Source organism: Nannobrachium achirus, assembly GCF_963921795.1.
Source record: "Nannobrachium achirus genome assembly, chromosome: 7".
NCBI classification, from domain to species: Eukaryota; Metazoa; Chordata; class Actinopteri; order Myctophiformes; family Myctophidae; genus Nannobrachium; species Nannobrachium achirus.
In genome coordinates this window covers 1466562-1488566 of record NC_137816.1, presented here as the reverse complement: position 1 = coordinate 1488566, position 22005 = coordinate 1466562, and the positions used below count along the sequence as shown (strand labels likewise).

At 43.1% G+C, this 22005-nt stretch overlaps 1 protein-coding gene across 1 annotated transcript; it reads left to right on the top strand.

The window, feature by feature from the left end:
• Positions 1-1538: 1538 nt before the first annotated feature.
• LOC308288558 (uncharacterized protein) lies at positions 1539-21499 on the top strand. Its single transcript, XM_080730030.1, has 10 exons — positions 1539-1571; positions 6402-6667; positions 7186-7513; positions 8734-8966; positions 10880-11016; positions 14903-14996; positions 15231-15440; positions 16028-16161; positions 17360-17483; positions 20568-21499. The coding sequence occupies exons 2-10, from the start codon at positions 6402-6404 to the stop codon at positions 20752-20754; spliced, it is 1713 nt and encodes a 570-aa protein (XP_080586156.1). The 5' UTR covers positions 1539-1571; the 3' UTR covers positions 20755-21499.
• Positions 21500-22005: the final 506 nt, after the last annotated feature.

Sequence of the window (22005 nt, the reverse complement as noted above, 5' to 3'; positions counted from 1 at the left end):
CTAAAAAAAAAAAAAAAAAAAACTCGAGGGCAGCACAGCCTCTAGTCTCTGTAGTAAAAACTAAGACAAGACGGTTCTAAGATGTTGAACTCCACCTCACGTCTAAAAACTCTAAAATACACAGTTTTTCCAGAAAAGAAAATATTTCACCGGAGGTTTTAGCTACTCCATAGCGCCCTCTACAGACCTTGTCAATAGAAATGTCCATTGACCAGATTTTTACCTTTCCGGTGAAATATTTACTTTAACTAACCCTGTCCATATTTTAGACATGAGGTGGGGGCTCAGAGTGTTCCCCATAGAGTTATAATCAGTAGTGCTTTGGGGGCCGGACGGGACCGGACGCCGTGTGGCCGGAAATATTTCCCCACATGCACGCGCACGGACGGCACCGAACGGTGCACGAGCGTGTAAACGCGTGCATACCCCCCCGCGAGAGCCGCGACAACCCCCCACCCCGCGAATCCGCGATAACTAGGCCTACAAGCAATACTTTTATCAGTGGCTACCAAGCCCCCAGAACCCAGGGCTAGATTTGAAGCAACCCCGATGGTGGCCAAAGTTGGAACTGCAGCCTAAACGCGCATTTTGGTCCCGCCCCCTCCACTCCTTCCTGTGAGCGGAGAGCAGCGTGACGTCATTTGTGGTCTCGAATAGTGGCCAATTTCCCCCATAATGCACCTGGATTAGCTACATGCTAGCACGTAGCCGTTGCTTCAAAACGCCACTGAGCACTTGCATTGAAATGATAGTGGGGGCGGGGCTCGTCCGCTCTCTATTTTATATATACTCTATGGTGGCTACTACTTCGCATAACAGGTTTCTAGTGGACGGTGAATGTGTGAGCGTCCTCAAGCATCTATTCATATGGATATATAGCCTACTTTAACACCTAGGTTTCCAGCTGTGACTGCATGTGCATGTGTCGATATGTGTGTGTCCTCTCCTCATACATGGCTGATGGCTCCATATTAGGCTATTTAGTGTTTGAGATTCGTTCAAGGCAAACTTTGTTTCTCTATCCTACTGCAGCGCTGTATTTTCTAAATGAATTAAAAGAAAGCAGAACATAAAATCTTAAGTAACAATGCAAATGTAATTAAGACTAGACAACTATTGTTTTCCCACCATTAGATCTGCTGACATCCTTTCTATCTAAATAGCCTCTAGAGGCGCGTGCACGCGCGTGCACGTGACGTCAATAAATGACCGTCCGCCCGGAAAAAAAAATCCCAAAGCACCACTGGTTATAATAAGAAGGTGTTCCCACTAAGGAAAGTAATCTTTCACCTCCATAAATCCATCTTTGTCTTGGTGAGTAGAGAAACTCTAGTTTGTATTTTATAATACAGACGTGAGGTGAGCAGAGTTTGCTGCGGCGCAGCGGATGATCTGTGACATAGCGTTAAAGGAGAACTCTTTCTAACGCTACTGAGTCACTGACCCTAACACACCCAGACAGCAGGGGGCAGCAGCGTGTCAGCTGGTAGCAATTGGTGACGTAACGAACAAACCAAGGAAGAACAACAACCCGGAACAACAACAAACGGCTGTGTTTTCCTCGTGCAGACGTGAGGCTTTTTAATGTTTTATATCAGTTATTAATTGCATTTATTATGACTTATGATAAGGTTATTGATCTAATCATGATGTATTGTTTCTGCTGTGTTTCTGTACAGTCATAAATAATAACGTTGCACAACTTATAGTCAAATTCAATACATTCATTACATGACTATAGATTATAGACTGATTGATTGATTGATTGATTGATTGATTGATTGATTGATTGATTGATTGAATGAATATTAACCGTTTGCACAGAAGTACAGTTCCATAGTAAAGGATGCTAAATGGACCTAAGGCAAAGTAAAGTATTGGCATCAACATATACTAAGTCAAATACTAAGTCTAATGTTTCATAGTAGGGCAGGAGAGAGGGGTCTACCAGCACCCCAATGACAGTTTTTCGAAACCTGTTTTTTTTGGACCGTTATGATGTCTAGTTATGATTTCTGCTTGTTGCCGTCGCCAACTAATGTCCCATGGGGTTCATTTTTAACCTTTTCTCACAACTATTCCCAATCTGAACCATACAATGGTCATAACAGAAAATGCCATAACGCTTGATGTAAACAACCTACAGGGACAAATGAACACACTTTTCTATATGATTTTGACCCAGGGAATTCATTAAAGTGGTTATTTTTTACATTTAAGCACATCTTGACCCTATTTCAGGACAGAAACGGCGAAGAATAACCCAAAAATGTTCAAAACACGTCTATACTTCTCTTTGTACAGATGAATTAAGGTGTATTCTTTTGATACCACAGGTTTTTTAGGACCCTTATGATGTCTAGTTATGATTTCTGCTTGTTGCCGTGGTCAACTAATGTCCCATGGGGTTCATTTTTAACCTTTTCTCACATATCCCCAATTAGTGTGGGGATTTAGGGGAGCAAATGCTAATTTCGTGCAATTTTGACTTAAAGCGCGAAATTTTGCACAGATGTAGCCCAGGGCTTGCTCTAATGATTTAGCTAGGGCGCCCGAGTCTGCGACCTCCGGGGTCTCCACAGCGGTCAAATCAAGTTGGGCTTCCATTGACTTTCTATACAGGAGGAAAATACCCAGAAAAAGATTTTTTTTCTGGGTATTTAAGGAGGATCTGAGGGGTCTAACTAGGGGTTTGTCATGATGCTGAATCCATTGCAGGCATTTGTTTTGCACAAAAAACATTCTGTGGGCTAGAAATGGCCTCAGAAAACAATACACGTATGGGTGAGTATTCATGTTAGTCGGAGGCCTTAGGGTTTTTTTTTCTTGTGCTAATCAGTCTAAAAGTTCAAAATTTTGCACAGATGTAGCTCAGGGCATGTTCTAATGATTTAGCTAGGGCGCCCGAGTCTGCGACCTTCGGGGTCGCCACAGCACCCACACAACTCTGAAAAGTGATGACTCATCACTTTTCATCACTAAAGTCGATGGGAGCCCAACTTGATTTGGCCGCTGTGGCAACCCCGAATGTCGCAGACTCGGGCGCCCTAGTTAAATCATTAGAGCATGCCCTGAGCTACATCTGTGCAAAATCTTGAACTTTTAGACTGATTAGCACGAGAAAAAAAACCCTAAGGCCTCCGACTAACATGAATACTCACCCATACGTGTATTGTTTTCTAAGGCCATTTCTAGCCCACTGAATGTTTTTTGTGCAAAACAAATGCCTGCAATGGATTCAGCATCATGACAAACCTCTAGTTAGACCCCTCAGATCCTCCTTAAATACCCAGAAAAAAAATCTTTTTCTGGGTATTTTCCTCCTGTATAGAAAGTCAATGGAAGCCCAACTTGATTTGACCGCTGTGGAGACCCCGAAGGTCGCAGACTCGGGCGCCCTAGCTAAATCATTAGAGCAAGCCCTGGGCTACATCTGTGCAAAATTTCACGCTTTAAGTCAAAATTGCACGAAATTAGCATTTGCTCCCCTAAATCCCCACACTAATTGGGGATATGTGAGAAAAGGTTAAAAATGAACCCCATGGGACATTAGTTGACCACGGCAACAAGCAGAAATCATAACTAGACATCATAAGGGTCCTAAAAAACCTGTGGTATCAAAAGAATACACCTTAATTCATCTGTACAAAGAGAAGTATAGACGTGTTTTGAACATTTTTGGGTTATTCTTCGCCGTTTCTGTCCTGAAATAGGGTCAAGATGTGCTTAAATGTAAAAAATAACCACTTTAATGAATTCCCTGGGTCAAAATCATATAGAAAAGTGTGTTCATTTGTCCCTGTAGGTTGTTTACATCAAGCGTTATGGCATTTTCTGTTATGACCATTGTATGGTTCAGATTGGGAATAGTTGTGAGAAAAGGTTAAAAATGAACCCCATGGGACATTAGTTGGCGACGGCAACAAGCAGAAATCATAACTAGACATCATAACGGTCCAAAAAAAACAGGTTTCGAAAAACTGTCATTGGGGTGCTGGTAGACCCCTCTCTCCTGCCATATTATATTGGACTGTAATAATGTAAAAGTTTGTTTTTGTTCAGTTTGTTACGTAATAACATTACTACAATAGAGCTATTTAACACTGTTACTGAACAAACTAGATAGCAATGATTACTGTCACAATATAGAGCTACGGTATTTAACACTGTTACTGAACAATTCCACAACATATTACGTACTACTACTAAGTATTTGAAAACTTTAGTTACTAGTTACTTTGGCCATTTGAAAATTGCCGATCTACAAGCGCACAATGCGTTGCATTGCGACAAATTGTGAGCTTGTAGATCTGCTATTTTTAATATACTTTTATACAGACATTTGAAAACTTGACATAGGACATTCTGCATAATGAGTACTTTTACTTTTGGTACTTTCGGTACCTTTTGATGCCAATACTTTTGTACTTTTACTCAAGTACATTTTGAATTCTGGATTTGTATATTGCAGTATTGATACTTTTACTTAAGTAAAACATTCGAGTACTTTTTTCCCACCATTTGTCTGCTAAACGCCTAAATCAGAGGTCTTCAACGTTTTCAGGCCAAGGACCCCTTAGTTGAGAGAGAGATGAAGCAGGGACCCCCACAACCTGTTCATAGATTCCATATAGTTTCATTGTTTGACAGCACAATCATCAGTGTATTTTGGATTCATCTCAATTCGTGTTTTCAGATATTTAACCACTTGAACCTTCAATACTTAATGAATTTGACCTTTCACTCCGTATTTAGTCTGCTCTTTTTTCCCTCTTCACCAAACCTCTTTGCCGAAAATAGACGATCTACAAGCTCGCAGCGCAAGGCGTTGTGAGCTTGTAGATCTGCTATTTTTGGCTAAAGTTCTCAGAATATGGCCTCTGGGGCAGGGATTTTCAAACTCTTTTGACTCAGGGCACCCCTGAAAATAACTTTTTCATCCACGGCACCCTGAATTACACTGTTAATTTTCTGAATCTTATATCCTATTGGAGAAAATATCCGTTTCCATCAGAACTGACTGAAATTGTTATACTTGACGTTTAACCACTTGAACCCCAGCATGCCTAATCTGGGGGGAAGGTTCACCAAAAATAGCCGATCTACAAGCTCTGTGACGCGTTGTGAGCTTGTAGTCGGCTATTTTTGGTGAAGAGAGTTGTCGTAGATGGAAAAAGAACTCATCAAGTACAGTGCAAATCAGGTCTGTTTTACTAAGCATAGTGAAGTGATATTGATGAATTCCAAATATTATCAAATTATCTCGCGGCACCTCTGGACTGGTATCACGGCACCCCAGGGTCACCCACTTTGAAAACCCCTGCTCTAGGGTTCAAATGGTTATTTTAGGTGGTTAAAAAAGGATTCACACAAAGATTTGGAGGACCCCCCTGTTGTAACTCTGAGGTCCCGGACCCCCTGTTGAAGACCCTAGGCCTAACCTTGCGTCACCAGTCTTTTCTAAGCGGAAAGCCTGGTATTTGTTTTCAACGGGCCATTTCATCCGGTCTAGGCGGAAACCACAAGCAGAAGAAGCGGCGTCGATTTGTTTTGGTTCCCCCGTTTGTTTCCCCAATCCCTATTAAAATGCTCCAGTAGCCTAGTGTAGTCTCAGTCGCTACGAGTTGGACTAAAAGATGCACACACCAAACACATTTTCCAAAAGCAAAACTACGCTGCATCAAGGGGTTTATGGTAGGCCCTAGAAATATGTCTTTGAGCACAGGGGAATTATTTTGGGTTAAACTGTTTCCGGTTTGATAGTTCCAGCTAAATTGTAGTCCTTTGAGGACTACAACATGACGTAAAGTGGTTTCCGCTCCCGACCGGATCAAAGCCCGAAGTGTGAAGCGATCCCAGCCTTCCCAGGCTACCCTTAGCCCAGGGTTCCCCAATTAGTTTTCCTCAAGGGCCGAATTATGTCTAGGGTACCAAGCTGAGGGCCACAACATTGCAGGGGGCGACGGTGGCGTTCCCGCTACTCCAGTGACAGTTCAGATATCGTCGTTGTCGGGTGAAAACCTTGTATGTCCAAAACCGTTAGTTTTGCATTTATCATTTTAAAAATGATTTAAACTAGTGAAAACAGCCGATCTACAAGCACACAACACCTCGCACCGCGAGGCGTTGTGTGCTTGTAGATCTGCTGTTTTCACTACTTTTGTGCGACAGCCTTGTATGATTTGCGAAAGAACGTACACATTTGGAGATACGAGATTTCCACACGACAACGACGATATACTAGTGTTGTTGCTGCTCTCATACCACCATTATTACTGGGGTTGTTGTGGGCCAGACAGTAGCCCCCCGCGGGCCGCAAATGGCCCGTGGGCCGCCGCCTATTGGGGAACCCTGCCTTAGCCTAACTTGTCCTTTGTGTAATTCCACGATGACGTCATCAGATGAAGGCGGGGCTCTACCGTGACGTCAGCCCCGTCACGCTGCACCTGGACGACGCCGTGCTGACCGCCAGCCTGTACTGCAGTTCCGTCCAGGCCCTGGCGGGGGCAGCAGAGGAGGCGCTGCTGGAGTCCTTCCTCGTGGAGGTGTTCCGCTGCAGGCTGTGTCTGTTCGCCAGCGGACACCAGAGCCGCGTCCTCACACACCTGCTGCAGCGCCACCATGTGGCGGCCCCGCGAAACGCAGCCTCCTCCCAGACCCACCCAGGGTATTATGCAGGGTTCTCCTATACATTATAATGAATGCCCGGGTGCAGTTATTTGAGATTATCTCAATTAGTTTTGTGTTTGTCGTTGTCATCATTTTCCTGTGTTGAAATCTTCAAAATCTTCAAATATTTATATTTGAAGATTTCATCTTCATTACAGAAATTATGACAACGATGAACACAAAACTACAATAGCAGATCTACAACTTACCTACCTGTACAATGCAACGCTTCTAGATCGGCTAGTTCCACTATTTATTTGTTTTATTTATTTATAGTATAGTATAAAGTATTAGTATAAAGTTATTAAAAATGTTTTTTTTTTCTTTTTTGCATATCATAGTGCTTTGTCATATCTGCCCTCTGATTTATTAGAGGTTTACCAAACCTAAAAGCCAAACAGAAATAGTCGACTACAATATGACTAAAAGAGTACATTTTATTTTGTTTAAAAGACTATGACTAAAACGACATCACAATTTATGAATTGTGATCAAACAATTATCGTTTTCGGACAGCCTGCAGGTGCAGAGTCCTTACAGTCTGGAAGACCCGGATCTGGAAGACCCGGATTTGGAAGACCCGGATTTGGAAGACCCGGATCTGGAAGACCCGGATCTGGAAGACCCGGATCTGGTAGACCCGGATCTGGAAGACCCGGATCTGGAGGATCAGGATCTTAGCTCCGCCTCCAAAGCGCCCAGTGACGAGGACTCTCTGGGACTGGAGCGCATCAGCTTCCTGCTGCCCATGTATGGCATGCTGCCCAACATCAGCCCCCGCTCCTGTGACATCGGTCTGGGATCACAGTCCCACGGGGGTCTGCACGTCGCCCAGACCTGTGAGGTAACACCTGTCTGTCTGTCTGTCTGTCTGTCTGTCTGTCTGTCTGTCTGTCTGTCTGTCTAGAACTAGCCGCTAGCTGCTAGCGTTGCTATGCTAGCAGCAGTGTTGTGTAAGCGTGTATCAAAAAAGCACCTCGGTTAAGGCAAGTCCTAGCCTCGCAACAGCCAGACTCCCAGGGGAGAGTCTGGGAGTTCTCCATAGACAACGCATTACGCGATGACGTAGTTACTCACTTTGACTGACAGGTCCAGTCCGTAGTCATCAGCGCATCAAAACATCGTCGGGAGAACATCAAATACGTCTTTTTCAGACAGAAATTCCAAAGGTGCAAACTGTTGTTCGTTTTTAAGTTATGAGATGCTGTTGATTTCAGATAAAACTTCGCTTAAAGGAAAATTCCAGAATAAAACATAATACCACTTAATCAGCCTTTTATCACGTATGTACATACCTGGTATGATGGATTTTTATTATAGTCCTTCCAGTTTTTACTTCTCCTGGACTCCTCAGATCTCTCTCCCACAGCCAAAACGGCGGTCAATTGAGGTCCTCCAAAAGCGCTAATTTTCACCGCTCCAAAGTCACTTTTTCCATCATAAATCTTTTATTTATAGTTCCTAGAGACGATATAGTCCGCAGTTAATGCCCGAACAGCATGCATTTCCTGAAACGGATCAATATTTACCTCAACTCCTCAAGAGAAGAAGAATGAAGTCTCGCGTCTCGCGTGATTACCGCGTCCCTTTTAGCTTTTTCTTTAGCGCAAATGAAAGCTTTCTCCTGGAGTTATTACAGCCAGTATGTACACAACAAGGCATCGTGGTATATATATAAAAAATAAGAAAGCAGAAGAATATAATCTAGTTAGTCTGTTGATCGCTAGAATCTAGCAAATAAAAGGTGAATTGATCCCAGTGCGTGACGGAGGACGATATCACGATAAATTAAATCTCCACGATAATATTGACGATATAAACGATAATATTGCTTATCGTCCCATCCCTAGACGACGCAGGACTTGAGCCACGTGAGGCACCGCCGCGCGTGCTAAAGCAAGCGAGTCGCCACGCCGCGCGTTGCAAAGTCCGCTTGAGCCGACCCAGGGCCACTAAAAGTTGTAAGCGGGGGTGATCCTTATCACGTTCCTGGACGTGTTAGGCAGCCCAAGTGTCAATTAAATGAAAATAAATGAATTGCTAATGAGTGGGTGTGTCTTCCAGGTGAGCACTCTATTGGAGGAGGTGGAGGACGTGTGTCACGACGGAGGTGGCCACGCCCACATGTTGGCGCTCCCCGGTAACCATGACGACCAGAGTGCCCAGTCCGCCCACCTCATGACGCTCGGCCTCTGCCGCATCTCGGCCCCGCCCCCCACCCTTAAGGCCCGGAGCCCCGCCCACAGCCCGGAGCCGCCGCCCCCTCCCCCTGAACCCTGCCCAGCAGCACCCAGGAGGTGAGAACAAAGAACCACGGTAGAGAACGTTGACGCAGAGAAGAGTTTAGCCGCACACTCCTAGCTGCCGATGCAATCTTTTTATTACCCAGAAAGAACCAACGTTTCGGACCTGAAGAAAGCTGCTTGAGATAAGTTCGCATACACAAACTTTAGAAGGCAATGGTAGCCAATCTGGAGGGAATATGGGAAATGGGACAGATCCATGTTGATGACATGACTTTAGAGATACTGTGTACCGCTTTGCCTGCATGATTTTAGGCCAAAATCAGTGTCCAAAAATTGTGTTTTGCAAAAATCGGCCCTCATGGTGGCGCTAGCAGACGACCATGTGAGAAACCAGGGCTGGAGGTTGTAGTTTGCCAGCCAAGGAGTGTGTGTGCAAAGTTTGGCATGGATGGGAGCAACGGTGGCAGAGATAAGAGTGGGGCCAAAAGTGTGACATGACGTGACGGACAGACAGACAGACAGACAGACAGACACACAGACAGACAGACAGACAGACGGAGGGACACAATAGACTTTCCTAGGATGACAAAGCAAAAAAATAACCACCTTGTTTCATCCTAGGAAAATCTTGTGACATTTGAATTGTAATTTTGCGCATATAAAACATTATGTATAGCCGTTCAGATATCTTATTTTATATCAGTATTGTTCATGTGAACTGTTTTGTTTATGCTCATCCATTATAACAGGGGTCTTCAACAGGGGGTCCGGGACCCCTAGGGGGTCCTCAGAGTTACTACAGGGGGTCCTCCAAATCTTTGAATCATAGAAACCTTTTGTCTTCTTTTTTTATATTAACCACTTGAACCCTAGTGTCCTTATTCTGAGAACTTTAGCCAAAAATAGCCGATCTACAAGGTCACAACGCCTCGCGCTGCGAGGCGTTGTGAGCTTGTAGATCGGCTATTTTGGCAAAGACCTTTGGTGTAGAGGGGAAAAAGAGCAGACTAAGTACAGAGTGAAATGCCAAGTTTATTAAGTATTGACGTTTCAAGTGGTTAATTCTGAAAACACAATGAACCCAAAATACACTGATGATCGATCGCGCTGTCAGACAATGAAACTATATGGAATCTATGAACAGGTTGCGGGGGTCCCTGCTTCATCTCTCTCTCAGCTAAGGGGTCCTTGGCCTGAAAACGTTGAAGACCCCTGCATTATAATGATCAAAATCACTATGATTTTTCACTCGTTTTCCACCGTGGCTCTCTTTCTCTATGCTCTTCTTTGATTAGTGTTCGCTCTGTTGGCTGGCACCTCATGAGGACTGGTGTGAATTATGACACCATATCAAAATCAAAATAAACAATAACACAGTTCTTGATTGCCCCTATACAGTACATGTCTAAACCTGTATTGTTATGTTTGAAATACTGTATGTTCTTAATTCACATCAGGATGTAATGATCCTTAGACTCTGAGCTCTCTGTGCTGTTATTAATGTCTGCACTGGCTTGGTTTTGCCGGATTCTCCGCCTTTTGAGCGGTGGTAAACCGCTCCATAGAGTGGCTGTGCGTGTGTCTGTAGCCACTTTTCCTCAGCGTTTTGCCATAGCAATGTGTTTTCCTCAGCATTTTGCCATAGCAATATGTGTGTATCTGTAGCCACTTTTCCTCAGCGTTTTGCCATAGCAATGTGTTTTCCTCAGTGTTTTGCCATAGCAATATGTGTGTGTGTGTGTGTGTAGCCATATTACATCACCAATTACATCCTAGACCTATATCCTAGTCTTTTTCCTCAGCGTTTTGCCATAGCAATGTGTGTGTGTGTGTAGCCTGTATTACATCACCAATTACCAATTGAAGACGTTATGCAAGCACGACCACCGCTCACTTCACATTGTGTGTGATTTTGAATACTACAAGTGGGAAAACCAAGGCCATTCTGTTCTGGGGAGTTACAGGCGCAGTACCGCCTCTGCCCAGCGGAGGGCAGCCAGCCACAGGACAGACAGACGGACAGGGACGGACAGACACCTGAAGAAGAGGAGGAAAGAGAGGGAGAGAGGAAGAGAGAGGAGGAAGAGACACGCAGCATCAGGTGTGTGTGTGTGTGTGTGTGTGTGTGTGTGTGTGTGTGTGTGTGTGTGTGTGTGTGTGTGTGTGTGTGTGTGTGTGTGTGTGCAGTGTGCGTGCGTGCGTGCGTGCGTGCGTGCGTGCGTGCGTGCGTGCGTGCGTGCGTGCGTGCGTGCGTGCGTGCGTGTGGGTGTGCTCCCAACTGTATTCTTTGATTTTTAAATGGTGTACATCAGTGATTCTCAGAGTGGGGTCTGGGGACCCCCAGGGGTCCTTGAGGGAGTTCCAGGGGGTCCCCTGCTAAGTTTGGAACCAAATGGACCCTTATGCCTGTGGGTATGTAACTCATACAAACGTGTCCAAATGGATGCTAATGGACCCATTTGGTTCCATTTGTACACTCTCAAAATCAAAATTAACATTGATTACAATATAAATTGGGGTCTCAGAGATAGAAATGACATTAAACGGGGGTCCGTAGCCTATTGCATGTCAAACTGGGGGTCCTTGAAATGAAGGTGCTTGAGAATCCCTGCTAGAGCAGTAAAACAACTTCTCTTATGGGGGGTCCTTGTCTTGTCTTTTCAAATGAGGGTCCACGTGCTATTTATATAAGTGTCAATTTGGGGGTCCTTGACATGAAAAGGTTTGAGAACCATTGGGGTAAATTTAAGGTTAATGACATCACCCTCTGACATCACTGTGATGTCAGCAGAACCACATTAACAGAATCCCTTTTATGCCCTTATATGGAGATCCCTGATGTCATCAATATTAAGCCCATATCTAACAGGACTTTATATGGGAATGCCCGTATATGGAGGGCCACATCGAACACATGCCACACTAACAGAATCCATATATGGCCAAGACAGATGGCCAATACAACCCATATCTGTGTGGCTGGTTCTACAGACAGGGATCTCCATATATGGGCATAAAAGGGATTTTTTTGTATGATGTCAGATGTCATAGACGTCATAGGATTTTCACATAACGAATAACTGAGTAAGCATGTTTGGGGTCTCACAGCCTATCTCCATATACCAGGAGTGGGCAACTTTGATGATGGTGAGGGCCACTATATTTCCACCTTCCCTCCAGAGGGCCACATTTGTCATTCTAGTATTGCATACAATAGAAGCAAAAATAGCAGATCTACAAGCTCGCGCTGCGATGCGTTTTGAGCTTGTAGATGTTGTCTAGTGGACATTGATAATGTCTCATGTTGTCTAGTGGACATTGATAATGTCTCATGTTGTCTAGTGAACATTGATGATGTCTCATGTTGTCTAGTGGACATTGATAATGTCCTGGGAACTAAATCTAAATCACTAGCTTTCTTCACAAATGTGTTCATAAAGGTGTCTACTATCACCTCTGAACTTTGTCTAACCCAACTCCCTTGACATACTTTGTGGGAGCCAATCAAAGGTATTGGGTATCCCAAAGGGCCTGGGATTAAAGGGGAAAAAGAAAAAAATGGCCAATATGAACGTATGAGGTGTGTAATTTGGGTATTTTTGGGCTGCTGAATCCATTCCAACCATTAGTTTTCAGTTAAAATGACTCCTTGGACATAAAATAGGCCACATCTACTTTTGTGTGTCCATGAGACATATAATATTGGCAATAAAAAAAGGTTGGAGTAGGGTTTGAATTCATGAAAACTATTCAAGATCAGGTGGGTAAGCGCACATCATGACACACAGGATAACATGATGCAATTTGACAAGGAACACTCAAACACAGGGTTTAAAACATAGGAACTAACAGGACACAGGTGAACTCGAATTGACTAAGCCTTAGCCAATTAGGCATTCTTTTGGCCAAGGAGTCATTTTTACTGATAACTAATGGTTGGAATGGATTCAGCAGCCCAACAATACCCTAATTACACACCCCATATGTTCATATTGGCCATTTTTTAGTGGACATTGATAATGTATCTTGTCTAGTAGACATTGATAATGTCTCATGTTGTCTAGTGGACATTGATGATGTCTCATGTTGTCTAGTGGACATTGATGATGTCTCATGTTGTCTAGTGGACATTGATAATGTCTCGTGTTGTCTAGTGGACATTGATAATGTATCTTGTCTAGTAGACATTGATAATGTCTCATGTTGTCTAGTGGACATTGATGATGTCTCATGTTGTCTAGTGGACATTGATAATGTCTCATGTTGTCTAGTGGACATTGATAATGTCTCATGTTGTCTAGTGGACATTGATAATGTCTCATGTTGTCTAGTGGACATTGATAATGTCTCATGTTGTCTAGTGGACATTGATAATGTCTCATGTTGTCTAGTAGACATTGATAATGTCTCATGTTGTCTAGTGGACATTGATAATGTCTCATGTTGTCTAGTGGACATTGATAATGTCTCATGTTGTCTAGTGGACATTGATAATGTCTCATGTTGTCTAGTGGACATTGATGATGTCTCATGTTGTCTAGTAGACATTGATAATGTCTCATGTTGTCTAGTGGACATTGATGATGTCTCATGTTGTCTAGTGGACATTGATAATGTCTCATGTTGTCTAGTGGACATTGATAATGTCTCATGTTGTCTAGTGGACATTGATAATGTCTCATGTTGTCTAGTGGACATTGATAATGTCTCATGTTGTCTAGTGGACATTGATAATGTCTCATGTTGTCTAGTGGACATTGATAATGTCTCATGTTGTCTAGTGGACATTGATAATGTCTCATGTTGTCTAGTAGACATTGATGATGTCTCATGTTGTCTAGTGGACATTGATAATGTCTCATGTTGTCTAGTGGACATTGATAATGTCTCATGTTGTCTAGTAGACATTGATGATGTCTCATGTTGTCTAGTGGACATTGATGATGTCTCATGTTGTCTAGTAGACATTGATAATGTATCTTGTCTAGTAGACATTGATAATGTCTCATGTTGTCTAGTGGACATTGATGATGTCTCATGTTGTCTAGTAGACATTGATAATGTCTCATGTTGTCTAGTGGACATTGATGATGTCTCATGTTGTCTAGTGGACATTGATGATGTCTCATGTTGTCTAGTGGACATTGATAATGGCTCGTGTTGTCTAGTGGACATTGATCAAATCAAATCAAATCAAATCAACCTTTATTTATATAGCACATTTACAACAAAAACCATTGCCCAAAGTGCTGTACAGGGTGCATCAAGTGACAAAACATGTAATACAATTAATAAAACAGCAAAAACACATTATAAAAGCAAAGCATAAGATGAGACTAGTTTAAGGAACATTAAAAGCTAGGGAGAAAAGGTGAGTCTTAAGAAAAGATTTAAAAACACCAATGGACTGAGCCCTTCGAATAGTTAGAGGAAGGGCGTTCCAGAGAGCAGGGGCAGCAGCAGAAAAGGCACGGTCGCCCTTGGTCCTGAGGTTCATTGTGGGAGCCACCAGGAGTGACTGGTCAGCAGACCTCAGAGCACTGGTTGGGCGATAGGGCTCAATGAGCTCAGTGATAATGTCTCGTGTTGTCTAGTGGACATTGATAATGTCTCATGTTGTCTAGTGGACATTGATAATGTCTCGTGTTGTCTAGTAGACATTGATAATGTCTCATGTTGTCTAGTGGACATTGATAATGTCTCATGTTGTCTAGTGGACATTGATAATGTCTCGTGTTGTCTAGTGGACATTGATAATGTCTCTTGTTGTCTAGTGCACATTGATAATGTCTCATGTTGTCTAGTGGACATTGATAATGTCTCGTGTTGTCTAGTAGACATTGATAATGTCTCATGTTGTCTAGTGGACATTGATAATGTCTCATGTTGTCTAGTGGACATTGATAATGTCTCGTGTTGTCTAGTGCACATTGATAATGTCTCTTGTTGTCTGGTGGACATTGATAATGTCTCATCTTGTCTTACAGTCCAGTCCAGAGACAGACTCCACAAACACTTCGCGTCAAAACACAAGGCTTCGGCAGACAAGCAGAAAGTGGCGCCACCGTGTGGACTGGAGGGGTGAGTGTGACAGCACTGACTGAGAGAGTTTTAGAAGCCATGTGACGATATATCTATAAAGGTAGGGTTCATCTAAAACTATATATCTGAGGATTAATCTTAAAGGTAGGGTTCATCTAAAACTATATATCTGAGGATTAAACTTAAAGGTAGGGTTAATCTAAGACAGTGGTTCACAACCTGTGGGTCGGGCCCTTTAAGTAATAATAATAATAATTAAATGCGCCCACGCAGCAGACGTGCTCCAGCTAAACGGATCGCAGAGGGTGCAGTACTCCAGAAGGACAGCCGGGGGGCGACAGAGGGCTGGGGCCGCTGCAGGAACACACACACAGTGAAGAGCAGAGGAAGAAGAGACGGAGGGGAGGATGAGAGGATCGACACCACAGAAGAAGAGAGAGGAGGAGGACGACTAGGAGACTTCTGCTGTTCTCTCTGTAGCAGGTGATGTGTGTGTGTGCGTGCGTGCGTGCGTGCGTGCGAGAGAGAGAGGGAGAGAGAGAGAGAGAGAGAGAGAGAGAGAGAGAGAGATATCTGTCAACCAACAATTGACTACGGATGGAGCTCGTTTGTTACAAACTCGATAACAAATGTATTGATTACCCGGTATCAATAAGCTTTGGGCTTATCAAGCCTGTTATCGAGAATATAACGTCCCATGGCATGTATAAACAATCAAGACAAGAGGCGATCAAGAAATTATTACAGTACTATTCATAATATGAAGCCATTTAACACTTATTGCACATTAATGAATGATTGTTGGCAAAATATATTTTACTTTTTGTCAACTGTCATCTTCATAGATGGTGGTCAGCCACAAGCTCACAGTCACAACAACTGGCCAATAATAAAAGATACCAGTTCTGTTTAGAATTTTTCTCGTCTCACGTCTTTCCACAAAATATTAGAACACGCTCAATAGTGGGCTCGATAAAAGCCCGGCTCAATAAGCAGGTGCTCAATAAAAATTAACAAGCTTCACCCCTACTCCTGACTGTAATAATAAAACCACGTTTTAATTTGAACAGGAAGTTCGTCAGCAAGTTGACGTTGCGTCGTCACATGGGGATTCACCAGGGAGAGAAACCCTTCCATTGTCCTCACTGCCACTACAACACCAGACTGAAGGCCTCACTGGTGCAACACATACGCACACACACAGGTAACAGGTTTATACAGGTAGCAACATGCTGTACAACACCTCTATACAGGTAACACATCTATACAGGTAACACATACGCACACACAGGTAACAGGTTTATACAGGTAACAACATGCTGTACAACACCTCTATATAGGTAACACATACGCACACACACAGGTAACAGGTTTATACAGGTAACAACATGCTGTACAACACCTCTATACAGGTAACACATCTATACAGGTAACGCATACGCACACACACAGGTAACAGGTTTATACAGGTAACGACATACTGTACAACACCTTTATACAGGTAACACATCTATACAGGTAACACATACGCGCGCACGCACACACACACACACACACACACACACACACACACACACACACACACACACACACACACACACACACACACACAACAGGTTTATACAGGTAACATGCTGTACAACACCTCTATACAGGAAACACATACGCGTACAGAATTCATTTGACTGGGGAGGTAGAGCCACGTTTACCCATGGGTGTCTACATGCAAACGCATGAAAACGGAGGACTAGACGAATAGTTTCCAAAACTCCGCTGCAGTGCATTTTTGTTACCCGGGAGTATTTCTTTTGCTATGTGGACAGCATAAACGGAGAAGTTCTTTGCTTACGTCACCTTGTGCTCCTCGCCTCCTCCTGCTTCGATTCCTCTCCCCTCTCCTGCTCTAGAAATAGTTAGCAAATTTATATTAAATTAATGTTTAAATAGCAATCGTGCATGTTAAAGTGTGAAGATTGTGAAACTTGGACGATGCATAGCCTATAGATAGATAGCTGCTGCAATGATTGCATGAGCGCAGGGGGACACTGCCACCCGCTTTGGTGACGCGCAGACAGGGATTTATAGCGTTTTCATGTGGGCAGAATTTTCTTTTCTACACAGGGCCGTGTGGTGTAGATTAGGCCTAAAGCATATTAAATTCTCAGGTTCCATCGGGTCTGGCGTAGAGAGACAGCAGCATTTTATCGGGTTCCTCGGGCTGTAGCAGTAAATGTGTTAAGTAAATGTACTTAGTTACTTTCCACTACAGGACTCAAGTAAAGGGCTTGAGTATTTTATGAATGAAAAGGTGACATAAACGTGACATGACATGACATGACATGACATGACATGACATGACATGACGCAGCAGAATGAAAGCTTCTTGCTGTGTTTCCGTTCAGGAGAGAAACCCTTCAGATGCTCCCAGTGCTCCTACGCCTCCATAGACAGAAGCTCTCTACGCAGACACTCTCGCACCCACAGCCAGGAGAAACCCTACCGCTGTACACACTGCACCTACAGCAGGTAACGCGCGCGCACACACACACACACACACACACACACACACACACACACACACACACACACACACACACACTCACTCACTCACTCACTCACTCACTCACTCACTCACTCACTCACTCACTCACTCACTCACTCACTCACACACACACACACACACACACACACACACACACACACACACACACACACACACACACACACAATGATAATGATAACTAGAAATGCACTCTGTCGAGGTGCCGTTTTAGGATCAAAAGTCCATATTTCAAAATATTACAATATTACAGGAGACCACTCAAAACAAGGATTTATAATAGAGAAATGTCAACCTTCTGAAGTCAGAGTTGCTTGAAGTCCAGGGGGAAGTTTAAACAGTCAGTTCTGGGGTTTGGATTTGGGGTGCTAGGGATCTGCATGCTTTTTCTTTTACACAATATTCATTTTTGAAGGGGTGAAAGCCGCTTCCAATGAGTGGCTTTGTGTGTCCCACGCCCATATATTTTATTTCAGTCCAGAATGAACAGGTTTTTTCAAAAACAAAATGTGTGTTTCATGTCCATATATGGTCATTTCAGTCCAGAATGAACAGGTTTTATCTGTCCCGTACGTCCAGAATATCAGTCCAGAATGAATAGGCTTTTTCAAAAAGCAAAATGTGTGTCCCATGTCCATATATGGCCATTTCAGTTCAGAATGAATAGGTTTTATCTGTCCTGTACGTCCAGAATATGTGTGTAGTGTCCCTCCCGGTCAGATGATTTGATACTTTGAGGATTGGTCAAGCTTCACATGATAATTCGGCCCTCAGGTTTTATCTGTCCTGTACATGCAATAGTTCTCACCTACTGCATCCACAACTAATGCTACTATGAAAACCTTATTCAAATAACAATTCAGAATAGAGGTTTTATCTGTCTATCTATACATAGAAAGTATAGATCTAGAACACAGAATGTATAGATCTAGAACACAGATTTCATAGCTCTAGAACACATAGAATAGAAATTCTATGTATATTCTATATATATTCTATATATATATATCTCTATATCTCTATATCTCTCTCTCTCTCTCTCTATATATATATATATATATATATATATATATATATATATATTAGGGCTGGGACTTTAACTGATTAATTGTGATTAATTAATTACAGAAAATTAACGCGATTAAAAGAATTAACGCATTTTAATCGCACTTAGTTTTTGCAACACAGAACCTTCAGTTTCGGGCATACTGATCATAGCGATGCACCAACCAAGAAGAGACAACAAACGCAAAGGGAGAAGTAGCCGATCAGAGCGCTTTGCTTGGCCCAGTGGATGCGAAATTTAGATTTAAAAAACTCACTTGTTGATTCACTCGTAAAAAATGTGTTTTACTTGAAAAAATAATTCTCGGGTCAAATATTAATATGCGATTAAAATGTGATTAATTGCGATGAATTAATTACAAAGCCTGTAATTAATTCGATTTTTTTTATCGCATCCCAGCCCTATATCCTGTATATACACACACACACACACACACCACACTAGAGGTCTTCGGACCTGCCCGAGATCCGAAATTACCCGCGATCCGAACCGCCCCGAGCCGGGTAACGGGGCCGTTTTCGAGCTTTTACCGCGGGGCGGGCCGGGGCCGGGGCCGTCTGCCCCGGTTCCCCGGGTATCTCCTGTTACCCGAGTGGAGCCGAGACAGGCCGAGATTGAAGTGAAAGCGAACGCAACAACTGCACCAAATAGATAACGCCACACGATGGCACTAAAGATGCAGCATGTAATCTGTTGCATTGGTTGTGAGAACTGACTCACTCAGTCACAACAACACTGACTGTATCAGTTGGATTGTTATTATTATCAAAGATATTAACGTAACGTTTTGGTTAACGGTTTACAATGGAGTTGTCATTGCGTGTTGTCATGCTCTGCAGAGCAAAATGGACACTCAAAGCAGAAAGATATAATGAACAACACATGCGACAGAAAACGATAGCATTAGCATTGGCTAGCCAAAGAAGAAGGAATAAAAACATGGATTTATTTGTATTTACAAACTGTCCGCATTGACTTACTGGTCTGGGAAAAGATCATCTTTTGGCGAGAGGCACAGCGCCGCTGACAGCAACAGCAGCACCGTGGCGACGTTAGGTAAGAAATATGTCTGATACAACTCTTAATATAATAACGTTGGCATTCTTTCATTTCGGGGCGACAGGTTCGGGTCTCGGATCTCCCGTTCTGCTCGGGTTTCGGATCCAATTTTTCTAATAACAGGCGGGGCCGTTCGGATCGGATCCATCACGTCTCGGGGCTGATCGGGTAACGGTTCTCAAATTCCAAATGATAGACGGGGCCATATGGGTCCGGGTCCATTTCCCCCGGGTCCTTTTGGGTTCGGGTAGTTCAAATTGGACCCGTGAAGACCTCTACACCACACTAACAGAACAATAGAATGTTACTATAGCAACCACACTAATAGAACAATAGTGCTACTATAGCAACCACACTAATAGAACAAAAGAATGTTACTATAGCAACCACACTAATAGAACAATAGAGTGTAGCCTATAGCAACCACACTAATAGAACAATAGTGTTACTATAGCAACCACACTAATATAACGATAAATAGTGTGTTGCCTTAATTACTGTATGTGTTGCAACCACACTAATAGAACAATAGTGTTACTATAGCAACCACACTAATATAACGATAAATAGTGTGTTGCCTTAATTACTGTATGTGTTGCAACCACACTAATAGAACAATAGTGTTACTATTGCAACCACACTAATAGAACAATGGTGTTACTATAGCAACCACACTAATAGAACAATAGTGTTACTATAGCAACCACACTAATAGAACAATAGTGTTACTATAGCAACCACACTAATAGTAATAGAACAATATAATGTTACTATAGCAACCACACTAATAGAACACTAGAATGTTACTATAGCAACCACACTAACAGAACAAGAGTGTAGCCTATATCAACCACACTAATAGTGTTTAGCCTTTAGCAACCACACTAACAATAGCTTCCACACTAACCATCCTCCTCCTCCTCAGCATCCAGAAGAAGAGTCTAGATCTCCATGCTCGCCGCCACCACACAGGAGAGTCGTTTCCATGCCAACAGTGTGCGTACTCCAGCCCCGACCGACAGCTGCTGCTGCGCCACGTCCGCAAGAACCACAACTCCCAGCATGGAACGGGACACAGGGGCCAAAGGTCGCCGCAGCCCTCGGACAGCTAGAACCACGGACATGAGAAAGCCGGACGCCTCGTTGGAGGAGCTAGCCTCGCGTGGAAGCAAGAGCTAGCCTCGCGTAGCAGCAGGAGCGCTTTTGCAGTCGCTAAATCGCACTGAGTTGAGCCGTAAGGCAAAGCTCTCTTTCTACCGAGCAATCTTCGTTCCTACTCTCACCTATGGTCATGACTGAAAGTATAAGGTCGCGGGTACAAGCGAACCTCTGAATGACGTCATATTGTAGTTTAGACAGAGCCGAACCGAAATAAATTTGTCTCTAAAAGTGGAGTATGCATCTGTGTGGTCAGACTATATCCACTGTGTGGATATGAGGCTGGTACTTCTATATGGAGGGTCTCTGGACCAGACCAATACTGGGCTTGGTTCTGGTGACTGATATTGGCCTCCTAATACGTGAGGAGGAGGTGTTTTAGGGGAACCTAAAATAATCTAGGGCCACCTGAGTCCTAGAACACTACCGCAGTGAGTTGCTACTCACCTAAAACTGGAGGGGCACAAACTGCCCCTCCAAATTCACTGGAGGCCTTTGAGTTTTTGGCTGCCGACACACAGTTAAAGCATGTGCTCTTTGCTTGCCCTGGGGGGAGGCGGGGGAAAGGGCAGCGTCCAGTTCATTCTCTATGAAAGACTGCCTATCACTCAACTGCAATACAATTTGTTGTTTTTAACGACATGTTGTACAATCATTGGATCATTGCAATACAATTGATTTGGAAATAAATAATTAACTGATGGTAATTTCACTGATTCAGCCACATTCCTTGAACCATAAAACCTTGGGTTAGATAACCAATACCACCTTTCTATAGGTTGAACATAATTATATATAATGCTATTTAAGCTCCAGGCAGCCATCTTGGACGCCATCTTGAAAATGATGGCTTTATAAGACATATAAATTCCTACATCTTTAGTGTGTTCTTAAGCATGCCTAGATGTACCATAACTAGTTGAAAAACCTTTTGTATAGGGGGATTAAGTAGTATGTTTTCATATATTGACCCATGTGATTTTCGCCTAGTGTTATAAAATAAAATGCATGATAGCACCCATAAAGCTACCACTGGTGCAAGCCAAGGCTATCACATATTGTCTAACTCTAGACATGTATACCATGACAAAAATCACTATGAACATTAATCCCCTCAGTTGGTACCGACCAACCCCAGTGGCTCACCGTCTATAGCAGTAGTAACAGCAGAGTAACATTTAAATGTAAAAAAAATGCTGTTTGAA